This window comes from Thermobia domestica, chromosome 1 (genome assembly GCF_964235325.1).
Source record: "Thermobia domestica chromosome 1, izTheDome1.hap1.1, whole genome shotgun sequence".
In the NCBI taxonomy this organism is placed as follows: domain Eukaryota; kingdom Metazoa; phylum Arthropoda; class Insecta; order Zygentoma; family Lepismatidae; genus Thermobia; species Thermobia domestica.
In genome coordinates this window covers 62,328,844-62,342,667 of record NC_137454.1, presented here as the reverse complement: position 1 = coordinate 62,342,667, position 13,824 = coordinate 62,328,844, and the positions used below count along the sequence as shown (strand labels likewise).

The window sequence follows — 13,824 nt, the reverse complement described above, 5'->3', positions numbered from 1 at the left end:
AATTTTAGTACAGAAAATCTCCTTCATTCTACGCGGAAGAGAACAACCCAAATTCGTCCATCCGAAGTCATTAACAAAACAATTTGTATGGAATGAATATGTGATTTCGCTGGCAACTGTACGAAAAATACACTATGCTTTCTTTAAGTACAAGTAAAATTTAATTGTATTTTTCTAAAGATGTCCTCGTTGGTTAGATTATTTTCAATTGATCAAGTAATAAACACACAAGAATAAAAAAATCCGTAATTACGCAGGAAACGAAAAATAAAATGGTTCCACATTTTCCAGCAACAGTAGCACCAACAAGAACAGGTTATAGAATGTTCAAATTCGCCAGCCTAATACAAGTGCAGTTCTCACTTCTACTGTTCTAGATCACTGCACTGTGCTTTTAAGTGCTTTGTTAGTTTAAGTAGTTGTTAGTTGGTTTGTAGTTTAACAACCCTTTTTCAACATCGAGGTTATACGAAATATAAATCTATAGCTTAATTTTGGTTTCGAACATAAGCTCTCACGGATGCGAGTACGCCAACCATATGGAAAAAAAAAAAAAAAAAAAAAAAAAAAAAATAGAAAACATACAGTGTATCCGGTTAAAAATATCAATAGGAAAATTAAAACATCTCAGTCACTAACAGTTATAGGATCATTCGGTTTCATTTTTCTGGAAAAGAAAATCACTGAGTTTTATTACCAACACACGAAAGCTTGCAACGTTCCTAGAGCATACATAAAAAAATTAAATCTTTCAGTTTAACGTCCCATGATTATGAGGAAACGGGAGAACCCCGTGAAAGTCCACGGACACGATGCTGCCCACCACATTTACTTGGCTAGGGATCGAACCAGAGACCCTACGTAACAAGTAAGCGTTATATCACTGAACCATTGTGTCCGCACTAGGATGTATGTACTTCGTGTTTGTTAACAAGTGAGTGAAATTACGGAGTTTACTGTTGAATAAATAGAAAACATACAGTTGAAATGCTATCGTGCATTGAAGAAGATAATCAATTATTACACGAGTAGAATTTTCAGATGAAGTTACCTTCCATTTCTCACGCAAAGTGAAAGGCATAACCGCAGGGTATGGGGGAGAAAAATCACCACGAGGTTGTGGAACATCAATGCGACAGCCCTAAATGGTCTCCGTTGACCCAAGATTCTTTGACCGGTACAGGAACAACATAGCTGTAATATTATGCTGTTCCCCGTATACTACATGGATATATGTTCCAACTAGACTGGGTCTTGACGCATTACGCCCATAAAATCCGAGATTTCCTGAACAAAATTTTTTTAAACAATTGGACTGGAATGGGAAGCTTTATTTAAAAGCCCACCTTGGATCATTTTCTGTGGGGTAATATCAAGATCGTTGTGCACCGAAAACCAGCGCAAGAGTTAGATGATCAATGGCAAAGAATTATTGTAGCGTGTAGATCTGTGACACTTCAAATGTTATACACCGCCTGAATCGAGACTGAATACTCCACTGACGTTTTTCAAGCAACCAAACAAGCGCACGTGGAAATCTACTGAGGTGAGTATAGTGATTTTTTCGCATTCGTGAGTTTCTCTTCTTGAAAAACGAGACCGGGCGATCTTTTCACTCCTGATTGCAGAGATATTTTTAGAATTCTTATTGCTACATTTTCAACTGGACCCATTATATATTGCTTTATATCCGTGGCTTAAGCCTTCTATGATGTACCTTGGAAAATACCACCTACGATTACAGAACACTACTATATATTAAAAGATTAAAAATTTATCAAAATATGTACTTACCTGTGCTTACCCATGTAGTAGACAAGTCCACTATCGGTTAGAATTAAAGTGTAGTCGCTGCCTGCTGCAATATCCCTAACTTTCTCATCATCTTCTAGTATAATTTGCTTTGGAGAACTCTGATCAGTATCAGTATCTATAGACACTTGATGACTGGTATTTTTTCCCCATGCAAACACTCTCCCGTCAATTGTTAACACTAAACAGTGCTGCTGTCCACAAACGACCTTGACTACACCACAGCTGCTCACTCGAGAAACAAGTGATGGTTCACTTCTTGCTATCATGTCACCAACACCCAGCTGTCCGTGTTCGTACGAGCCCCACGTCCATACTTCGACGTCTAACATGCTTTTTCCAGCCTGAATCAGAGCATCAGCTCTCAAGGCTATGCTTCTGTCTTCCTCCTTATCACTCATAGACAAATCACTTGAACCACAAATACGATCCCCTGAACCCGAAAGTGATAACTGATTCATCTCTTCCAATTCCCAACCAAACAATGACGGAACAGCATCCAGTTCAGCCTTTTTCACATTTGAAACACGAATATCGTCAGTGCTTAGCTCTTCAAATGAATCATGAAGAATACCGTCGCTAGTTTCTGAGCTCCCGCTTACGTGTCGTGAAAAAGTTACTACTTTATCTCCAACAGTCTTAACACCTTCGTAGACCATATTCGCAACGTGAGACACATTTTGTTTTAATAATTTTGTTGGATGACTAAATGAAGTTTCGATGGTACAAGGATCGTCTTCGCTACCACCGTAACCAGAAACCCACGACAACTGTCTAGCTAGAAATTGTCTCGCTGCTTCTGTATTAATAAACACGATACCCTTTTTATTTGTGTCAGTAGCTGTTTCTTCTTTAACTGTTACATCTGTCGATTTTTCATCGCTTGACACCGGCTCCGAAGATAATTTTAAGCTTTCATCTGGGGAGATATCAGTAGATTCTTCATTAGTCTTGCTTTCTCCATCTTCAATTCGCATCTCTTGTTCTTCGCTTTTTATCTCTCTCTTCACAGCTGGATCGTCTGCAGCGATTACATTACTAGTACTATCACTTGATTCTTGCTCGGAATGTTGTTTCATACTTTCGTCTTGAGAGCTATTCATTGTATCGTCAATTGTCTCCATCTTGTAATTACCTTCAACAATACTGGACACGTTTTCTTTCTCTACTTCCTCTTGCCCAGTATCAACTATATTATCTTCTACTACACGCATTTCATTATTATCCTCAAAATGATCAGCTTGAGCAGAATTACACGTAAGCTGTTGATGTTCGATTTCTTTCGTATTCACTTCGCTAATCTCTAAGTTATCCGAGTGTTCTACAACTTTTTCGTCCTTTCCAACTAAATCCGTGGCTTCCGGAGATTTCTTAGGATCAATCACTTCATTTACAGCCAAAGGGACTCCTAAAGGGCAAGTTTCGGAACTACTTGGCGACGACACAGAAATACTGTCTCCACCCATACAAACCGTGCATGACGCAACGAATACGTCATCTTCATCATCAAAACTACCTTTCACTTCACTTCTCGTATCAACTTGGGCAAGCGCAACACCAAAATCTGCACCACACGATACTGATATTACGTCTTTGCCTCTAAAGAAACTGACTCTTTCAGGTACTTCGGATAAGCTATTAAATGTACTCGTACAAATTCCAAGTTGTGATTGGCTTCCGCATGCCCATAGTTCACCACTTTCTTCCAAATACAGAATATATGTCTCTCCAATTGCTATAGACTTAACTTTTATTTTGAAACCTGACATTTTACATCCATGACTACAAGTTCTAACACGTTCTTTCAACACAATCTCTTGTAACTGTTCCAAATTATCAGGGGAAGCCTTGAAAACACAACCATAATCATTCACCAGGTACAATAAAGAGGAAGAACACGCTAAATCACAGGTAGAATGACCCACAGCTCCAAGATTAATAAATTTGTCATTGACTTCACCACGGTACACTCTGTTATCTTTCGTCAGAAGAAATACAAAATTATCCAGACAACACAACTTGAGCACATCTTCGCAGTCATCTAACTTGATATATTTTGCTGAATTCGATCTCTCCCACAGCCGAACAGGAGACATGATAAATCTGGAAAGAGAACAGTAATATGACGATATTATATTCACACAGAGAAGTATTTGAAACTTTTGATTGTTTGAGACGTGAAAATATTGAGTTAAAAGTCTCGTAAAGGATGAGAAAAAAAAAATAAACTTTGAGTCTGCAAAACCGTAACACTAACACTAAAAACTTTTGAGAAAATGCTATAACAATTCTTACACGAATTCACACCTTTAAAAAAAAAAAATCAAAGGATGATATATATGAACGAAAAAAAAATATATATATATATATATATATATAAACCTAAAAATTTATGATATACGAAAACTAGGCAACTTATTTCAGGGTGAGGTGAACCTAACCCTGAAATAATACTCACATTAAGCTTTCCATTATGGCACTAGCAAACACGACAGTATGCTTAACAAAATATAGCCTAAAAACTCTTAAATTTCAACATCTGTTAAACCAAAATATTGTTTGAATATAAGGTATGTATCAGTTAATAGATCACACCTCGCTGAACGAAGTAACACGTTTGAGCGTAAGTCCTTACGTGGTTTTCGAGAAGATCGAAAAAAAAAAAAAACGAACTATTTTTGGCGTTAAAAAGTATGTCATTCATTACCAGAAATAATGGACAGTTTTTATTTTGCTGGAAGAAACTGCTATTTATTTATGTGTTATATATGTATTGTACCGAAAACTTGTAAAAACGAAAAAAAAATTGTAATCGTTATTGCTTGAGAATAAGTTAAAAGCTAATAGTTTGCAGTTTTGTCGTTTGGAGGCTCCTTTGATAGATCGCTTCTATGAACTTTAAAGACATGCTTCCGTCCATCGGGAGTGTAATGAACTTGAAGAACTCACATGAAGGAATGTTGCCCTAGTCCGGGTGCATTCAACGATTTGTTATCGATGGAACAGGACAACAAAGGAAACTGTCTATAGAGTTGTGAAATTATTATGTAATGTATAATGATAGTTTAAAACAAAATTACGATGTAGTGCTCAAGGTGGGTTATACTGTGATCAAGAAAAATAATATAGGTTTGTATGTGTTAAAGCAATTACTGAGCCTATTTTTAGTCAAATTTATTTTCCTTCTTGTTCTAGTTTAAACTTGTTGCTTTATGTTCATTTTGATTAAAGACCATTAGGCCTTTAATATTAGCTAGTTTCGGTTCATTTGGTAATATAACCTCTTCAGTGTTTGTAATCTTGCTAAATTTGAGTCTGAAAATTGATCATTTAAATTTGTTTAGTCATTCACATATAACCAGTAAAATGCATTGAGAATGAATGCTACGTCGTGGAGGACGTTTCTGAAGCTCCTAATAGTATTTCAGCGCTTCCTATAGTTATTATTATAGGGTGTTCATTTATTATGTAGCCAAAATCCACTGGTGAAATCCTCACACCTAAACAATAAAAAAAAAAAAAAGTCCATATATTATAGGGTGTTCATTTATTATGTAGCCAAAATCCACTGGTGAAATCCTCACACCTAAACAAAAAAAAAAAAAAAAAAAGTCCATATAACTATAGGGCGAAAAACGATTTGCTTCAAAGTTATGAGACGCCGAAATCGAGAAAATCGTAACTTTGAGGCTATCTAGTTCGAAAAGTATGAGAGATATCCAGACGGTTAAAGAAATATTAGAGGAACTATATTCTCTATCTAAATACCTATGATTCAGAGTTGGATTGTACCGGCGCACATAACTTGAGAGAGAAAGGTGGACGAGCGAAACCTATACCGCAGCTCCCTCTATAAAATCCGTTGCGCCGATATGTCCCAACTCTGAAACATGGTTAGTTAGATAGACAATGTACTAGGTTTCTCTAATATTTCTTTAACCGCCTTTGATATCTCTTATAGTTTTTGAGCTAGGCAGCCTCAAAGTTACAATTTTCTCGATTTCGGCATCTCATAACTTTGAAACACTGTTTTTCGCCCTATCTTCATACAGACTTTTTTTATTGCTTAGGTGTGAGGACTTCACCAGTGGATTTTGGCTACATAATAAATGAACACCCTGTATAGTGAATTATTATTTATTGCACTTCATATTTACATACGTTATTTGGAATAAATGTTAGCTGTCTTTGCAACGTCTTAGTTTGATATTGGTGCTATGCATATTGATCTATCGCCTACACTTTATAGCAGCTGAGTAACCCTTTTAATGTAAATCCTTGAGAGGGTACATGTCCTCTAGTACCACTTATGAGGCCACATGAGGACGTAAATATGAAGTACTCGCTTTATTGACTGGAGTACATTACAGTATGTAGCAAAATATAGTGTAATGTAGCAGATCGTTATTTGGTCTCCTCCTAACGGAGACATACATATCCTTTATGCATATACATTTCTTAAATATACTTACAACACTGAAGAAAACTAAAGTTCTTTTTTTTTTTTAAGTAAGACTTCTGATTTTTAAATAACCCAAAATCATGATTGTAATTAATTCTATAAAACTTGAAGGGAGCATAGAAGTAACTTTTTTTTTTATCTCCTCTTATTCCGCAAACTAACTGTATTCAAAATCCCTATCTATTACAAATTTTAACTTCTTATAATATGTAACGCCCTCGCCGTTACAGTTGCTTGGTTTCCCGTTAATATTAGTTAAACAGGGAAATACTCGTTTTACTTTAAATGCCAAATATTATTTATGTCAATTTTCAAAGGGTATTTATATGCAATACTCGTTTCTTTGATTTTTTTTAATGTTCTGCTTTTGTTAATGTAAAAACAGACCTTGGTCGACTTAGATGTAACTGTGCATATACGATATTTTGTAAAATTCCACATTATTAGCATTTACTTTAAAAAAAAAAGTACGAAGACGAGATATACACCAATCAATATACATCATTGAGCTGAATAAAATTATACACAAAGTAATGTTATGTTCAAAAAGTATCCGATTTTAATTGTTTGGATATGAAAAAAAATCAGTTAGGAAGGTGTGGATTGATGTACTATGTAGGTCATTATATTTTCTTTTCTCATTTTTTCAGCCGGCAGACCGCGGATAAGTGAAGAGGTGTAAGCGACCTGCGTTGAAGAAACTCACGTGAAGAATCTCTCTTAAAAAAAATCAACGGGTCTTCGGGGACGAAGAGATGAGCTTCAGGCCTTTGGGAACGAAGCATCTGATATATTTTCCTGTCCAAACCCAGTACGCCTGTGCTTCGTCAGACTCTATATTCTCCCGACATGGCTCCATGTGATTTCTGGCTTTTCCCTAAACTGAAAATGTTCCGGATAAGAACTAGATTTCAGTCCAGAGGAGACATCATGTACAATACGATGGACCACAGAGCGCAATTCCAAAACAAATGTTTCCAACAGCGAAAGATCCTCTGGGAGAAATGTGTGGCAGCCCAAAGGAACTACTCTAAAGAAGATTAATGTAAGAATGAGGTTATCTGAATACATAAATATTTTATGACTAAAAGTCGAATTCTTTTTGAACAAATATTATATGTCAGTGTAAAAATTCATGTGTACTTTTCGAGAAAAACGAACTGTTTTGTAAACCTACAAATTGATGCTGTAAAAGGACAACGTCACCAATTAAGGTATGAAACTAAAACTTGGAGAGCAACAGTTCGGGTTCAGGAGAGGTAAGGGCACAAAAGATGCAACTGGATTATTAAGGGTGATCGGTGAAAGGTTTATAGAAAACGGGAATGAGGCGTATGCGGTGTTTATTGACCTAGAAAAGGCTTTTGACCGCGTGAACTGAGAACTGTTGTTGGAAGTTCTAAAGAAGGTTGGCTTGGAATGGAAAGATCGAAGAACAACAAGTAAGCGTTAGAATGGGGAGGAAATGACAGAGGAGAGTGCAATAGAAAGGAGAGTTCGACAGAGGTGCTGTCTCTCTCCAACAATATTTAATATCTATCTAGAAGAGATAGTGAAAAAGAGCTTACATAATGAAGACAGCATTTCGGTAGGAGATAAAATGATTAGGTGTATATGGTTTGCAGATAATATGGCGCTTGTTGTGGAATCCGAAGAGAAAATCAATAAGGTGTTACAAAACTTAAAGAAGGGCTGTGAAGAACATGAGATGAAAATAAATGTAAGAAAGACAAAAGCCATGGTGATTGGAACGAAGGAGTTGATGTCAAATATAGAAGTAGGAGGGGAGAAAATAGAACAGGTGACTAGTTTTTGAGTATTATTAGAGGTGATATGAAGTGTGAACGTGAAATAAAAGCAGGGATAGGAATGGAGAAAGAAGTCTTTACGAGGAAGAAAATGTTATTTTGTGGGACCCTGAATAAAAGAGCTGGGAAAAAGACTCACAAAATGTTTTGTGTGAGTATTCTTCTGTATGGGTCAGAAACATGGACATTACGCAAAACTGATGAAAAACTACCAGAAACTTTCGAAATGTCCGTGGGAATGGGTGTGAAGGAGAACGAAGAGAATTAGCTGGGTCGAGCGGAAAACGAATGAGAGGGTGTTAAAAATTTTGGGGGAGAAACGAACAATTTCAAGAGGAAAAGAAACTGGTTGGGACACTGGGTAAGAACTGCACCATGAGGGACGTGCTGGAGGGTGTAGTGGCAGGAAAGAGAAAGAGGGGACGAAGGAGACTATAATTAATGGACGATATTGAAACAGAAAAACTGTACGTGAAAACGAAGAGGTTAGCAGAAGACCGTGGAGATGGAAGCTTCTCAGTTGAGGCAAGTGATCTGCCAATACTGGCAGAATACCTACAAGGTCTGTCCTGAAAGTAATGTCAGTGAATTTAATGTGATGTGACGGAGCGCGGTCTAACCAGTTGAAACTGGCAGAGGGGGAACCCAGCTAAGCAGCGCTCCGTCGCTCAGTGTGCTCCGAGCAGTCGGAGAGTGAGGACGGGCCTGTCCGTGAGGGTTATTTTTTTGATCTTGTGCAAGTGAAAATTTGCGGCGCACAAAGATTTGCGATCAAGTTTTGCGTGAAACTTGGCAAGGCCGCTACGGAAACTGTTACTATGATCAAGACTGCCTACAAAGAATATGCTCTATCAGATCGGTAAGTGTTTCGGTGGCCCAAGGCCTTTTCGGAAGGCCGGGAAGAGGTTGACGACGAGGACCGTGCGGGATGGTCATCCACGACCACCACGGCTGACAACGTCACGCGAGTGAGGGAACTACTTGAAAGCCATTCTAAGTAGCCTACTATCTTCACTCGGCGAGACCAAACGACTGAATGACAAACTGGCAACACAACTGAGATCATGCACTTCTTTCTGCTAAGCAAAGTGAGGATTTCCTACGTAAGACCGTGGCGGGGGTGGGGCCGAAGAATGTCACCTATTTTCCGAGGACACACTTGAAATAGGAAGGCTTTAGTAGCTTCTACCTATTCGTTGTTGTTTGATTTCTTCCAAGACCGACGCCCACACTACTTTGCATCTTAAGCATAAATAATGACAGGTAATCTAATGATATTTGTATTTCAAGGACTTCTAATTTATACTGAAAAACTGAGAAGCTGATATCGGGTGAAAACTAATAATAACCATAACCCCTTTCTAAACTAAATTCAACTCTCAATTTCGGAATCTTGAAACCAAATTAATTAAGACATCGTTTGCTATACATAAGGCCAATCAACATCTAGCCATTATTCTCAACATCATATTTATTGCAAATGCGTATTGCATGAAGTCAATGTATGTCAGACAGGTCATTGGTGGTATAATATTTATTGTGTTATCAATATGTCATAGCAGTAGCTAAAACAAAACATAATGACAATGGTTTTCCAACTGGTGTGTTGCGGCACACTGATATGTCGCGCAGTCTCATAGGGTGTGTAGAGAAATTTTAGAATTTAAAAATCTTGAGGCATTTAATAATTACTTAAAATCAATTTTGAGACAGACTGACACAGTCAAAGTTTCCAGCGGCTGCAATAATGCTCAGTACTACATGGTGTCAACTTATAGCACGATACTATTATAGCATGATACTATTATAGCATGATACTATTATAGCATGATATTATTATAGCATATTATAGCATGATACTATTATAGCATATTATAACATGATACTATTATAGCATGATATTATTCAACTTATAACATGATATTATAATTTACATTGATTGGTACTAATAAAAAATCTAACAAGCATACTGTGATGTCGTGGGCGTTCAGTAAAGTGTACCGTCAGTCAAAAAGGTTGGGAACCACTGCATGAAAGTATTGACCTAAAGCAAATTAAATATTACCAACATCTCTACGTATCTATACGTTGGATGGAATAGAGGTAATACGTATTACTTTATTATGTATTCTGTACCTCAATATAAAAGAAATTCTGTGAAGCTTTTAAAGAATGAATTGCTCTATTGACTACGATCTTCAAATATGTATATAACAAAGATTTTAGGACGATAAATAGAGGAAACCAATACTGACGCATGTTCTTAAAACAAGTATTTGTATAGAATGTGATAACCATCTGCTATTTATAAAATATTGTTATTCTGATCGCTACAATGGTAATAGTTAAGAACAGCTACTTCTTATTTTCTGTGCACGAGGATACTTCTTACTGTTGCACTACCTACAGAAATGATTCTATATCATGTGCAAGTGGTAATAGAACACACAATAAACCCATATCATGTTGTATTTGCACTCCAACATGGAGTGAGAATACACCGTGATCTGCGTGTGTGTGTTGTATTACCACTTCTACATAAAATAGAATCATTTTTGTAGGTAGTGTAACAGTAAGAAGTATCCACGTGCACGGGACATGCGATATGTGTTTTCAAATCCCCCCACAGGCATACCCCCACACACAGTCATACACTAAGTACAAGGGCACATTATTCTTCCCATACGATATAAAAACAGATATTCCTAGAAACACACCCTCAGTACAAGGGCAAAAACTCAGTCTGTTACCTACTTTTTAACATCCTAGATAGTCAATGAATAATTCCTGAAAGTATGGCGTTTCTCGTCCTTCCCTAAACGGGAAGTACGGCTCCTTAACTTATCATATATACATTGTGCTATCTACATTTAAATGTGCATTAAAGAGTGTACACATAAAATGTTTAAAGACATTTTTATTGCATACATTTCTCTAGTAATTATTTTTAAAAGAGTGGTGTCTTCAAACTTATCCTGCACCATATTTTCTTCTATCATTTTAGAATTCTTGCGCAACAGACAATTGATTTTTGCGGACCAGCTTATTTAGGTCCAGTTTATTCAGCTCACTCACTAATGAATGGCCTGAAAAATAGTGAATTTTTAGTGTTTCAAATCCTATCTCCTATCGTATATGCTAGATAACTTATTCTAATTTGAAATACTTACTTTTCATTTATATGTTGCTTTCACTGAGTTTTCTGTATCTTCAGCTGTCACCGCAGCGTAAATTGTGATATGAACATTATAATTGCTTATTTCCCTTTCAGCATAACAATTTTAAATATACACGATTAACAGTTCAATTACCAAGCATTATTGTGAAATAAACAAAAATGATCATTAACGAATAAGATATTGTACATTAATAATTTGTATAATTATAATTTGATAACAACCCACCCAACCAGCCCTTTTTCTTCCCAAGTTCGGACTTAAAATGTTTACATCACTCTCCACAGACTTGCTTTCTCTTTCTTTTTACCGTCTGCTATTATCATTGTTGCAAACTCAATCAGTAATTGCTAACACAGTAAGTTAACTAACTAACTAACTAACTCTATGGCCTATGGAACCCGGAGGTTCAGTGCCGCGTTCACAAAAGCTCTCCACTGACTTCTATCCTTAGCTAATTGCATCCAGTTTCTACTTTGTATTCCTATCTCTGCGAGATCCATCTTAATATTGTCCTCCCATCTGCGCCTAGGTCTTCCTAATGGTCGTTTTCCTATGGGTCTACCAGCCAAGACTTTGAAAGCGTTTCTACTTTCTTCCATTCTAGCTACATGACCTGCCCACCTAAGCCTCCTAGACTTGACGACCCTAACAATGTTGGGTAAACCGTATAAACTATGTAGTTCCTCGTTATGAAGCTTCCGCCATTCCCCATTCTCGTTCCTCTTGGGTCCGAATATTCTTCTCAGGATCCTGTTCTCAAATACTTTCAGTCTATGTTCTTCCCTCAGAGTAAGCGACCATGTTTCACAACCATACAGAACAACAGGCATGATTATCGTTTTATATATTTTAAGCTTCAAATTCCTCGACAGAATTCGCGACGACAAGAGATTTTGAACCGAATAGTAACACGAATTCCCTGCTTTTAGTCGACATTTAATTTCTTCGTGAATATGATTTTCGTCTGTTAATATTGATCCTAAATATTTGAAAGTATCCACTTTATCAAAAGTATTATTTAATATTTTAACGCCTTCACAATTTGCCGTATTACGGTCCCGACGCACTTCCATGTATTTAGTTTTCTCTGCATTTACTTCTAAACCCATGTTCCTGCAAGCGTTTAATAAGATCTCTGCATTTATTTCTACTGTTCTCCTATCATCCCCTATTAAATTTACATCATCAGCATATGCCATAACCTGGTGAATGCCGTTCAACTCTAGGCCCTGGTTGCTATCTTTGATTTTCCTTATGGCGTATTCCAGCACAAAGTTAAATAATAATGGCGACAACGCATCTCCTTGTTTCAGGCCATTTTCGACGTGGAAGCTCGTGGACAAAAATTTTCCTACCCGGACTTTACTTTGGGATTCACTTAAACATATCTTAATTAATCTAATTAGCTTTCTCGGTATTCCAAGTTCTGTAAGAACGTTGTATAATGTTTCTCTCCTAACCGAGTCGTAAGCCTTTCTAAAATCAATAAATAGTTGATGTACCGGGGTATTGTATTCCCACTTCTTTTCGAGTATTTGGCGAATGGTAAATATTTGGTCGATAGTTGATCGATTTCGTCTAAATCCGCACTGATAATCTCCAATAATTTCATCTGCGTATGGGGTCAATCTTGCTAACAGAATATTTGAAAGGATTTTATAGGATGTTGACAGAAGAGAAATGCCTCGATAATTATTACAGTCCGTTTTGTCGCCTTTCTTGTGAATTGGAACAATGATTGATTCTTTCCACTCTTGTGGCAATTCTTCCTTGTTCCAGATAAGGAGAATGAGTTTGTGTGTCTTGTTCCACAATTTTTCGCCTCCAGCTAAAATTAACTCAGCCGGAATTTCATCTACACCCGGAGATTTGTGTTTCTTCAATTTCTTTATAGCGGCTTCCACTTCTATTCGATTGGGTTCTGGAATATACGGTTCTGCGGTATGTATCTCCTTTTCTCCACGCACATTAGTTTTTGGCTGCGTGTTCAGCAAATCGTTAAAGAAATCTTTCCATCTACTTAAGAGGCTATCCGTATCGGTGAGAACTGTTCCGTCAGATTTCTTTAATATATAAGCACGAGGTTGATAGCCTTTCTTAAAATCGCTGATCCCCTTATACATGTCCCGAATATTTTTATTTTTACTATTATCTTCAAGTTCCTTAATTTTAGCTTTCAAAAAATCCCGTTTCTTTGTTCTAAAAGTTTTGGAAGTTTCCCGCCTGATATCTGCGAAATTTTGTGTAGTTGTTTCATTCGGATTTTGTAGCCACCGTAATTTTGCCTGTTTTCTCTTCTCTGCTAGTTTAATGCATTCTTGGTCGAACCATGGTTTGTTCCTACGTATTTCCGAGTGTCCCAATTTTTCTATTGCTGAACTTTTAATGCTATCCCTAATTTCAATCCAAGTATCCTCAACACTAGTGCACTCCGAGTCTTCTAAAACCGCGAATCTATTCGAAACTTCAATCTGGTATTCCTCTCTTACCTGGCTCTCTTCTAAATTCTTTAGATTAAATCTCTCCGTTTTCGGACATTGAATATTACCTTTATTCAACGATA

General features: G+C 36.9%; 1 protein-coding gene across 1 annotated transcript in view; it reads right to left on the bottom strand.

The window, feature by feature from the left end:
• The window catches only part of Als2 (Amyotrophic lateral sclerosis 2), a 47,149-nt gene extending 35,580 nt beyond the window's left edge, over window positions 1-11,569 (bottom strand). The window contains exons 1-2 of the mRNA XM_081757794.1: window positions 11,253-11,569; window positions 1,795-3,915 (exon numbers count right to left, since the gene is read on the bottom strand). Coding sequence (XP_081613920.1) covers window positions 1,795-3,908 — 2,114 coding nt within the window. The 5' untranslated portion in view covers window positions 3,909-3,915; window positions 11,253-11,569. The remainder of the gene's footprint in view (window positions 1-1,794; window positions 3,916-11,252) is intronic.
• Between the last annotated feature and the right edge of the window lie 2,255 nt (window positions 11,570-13,824).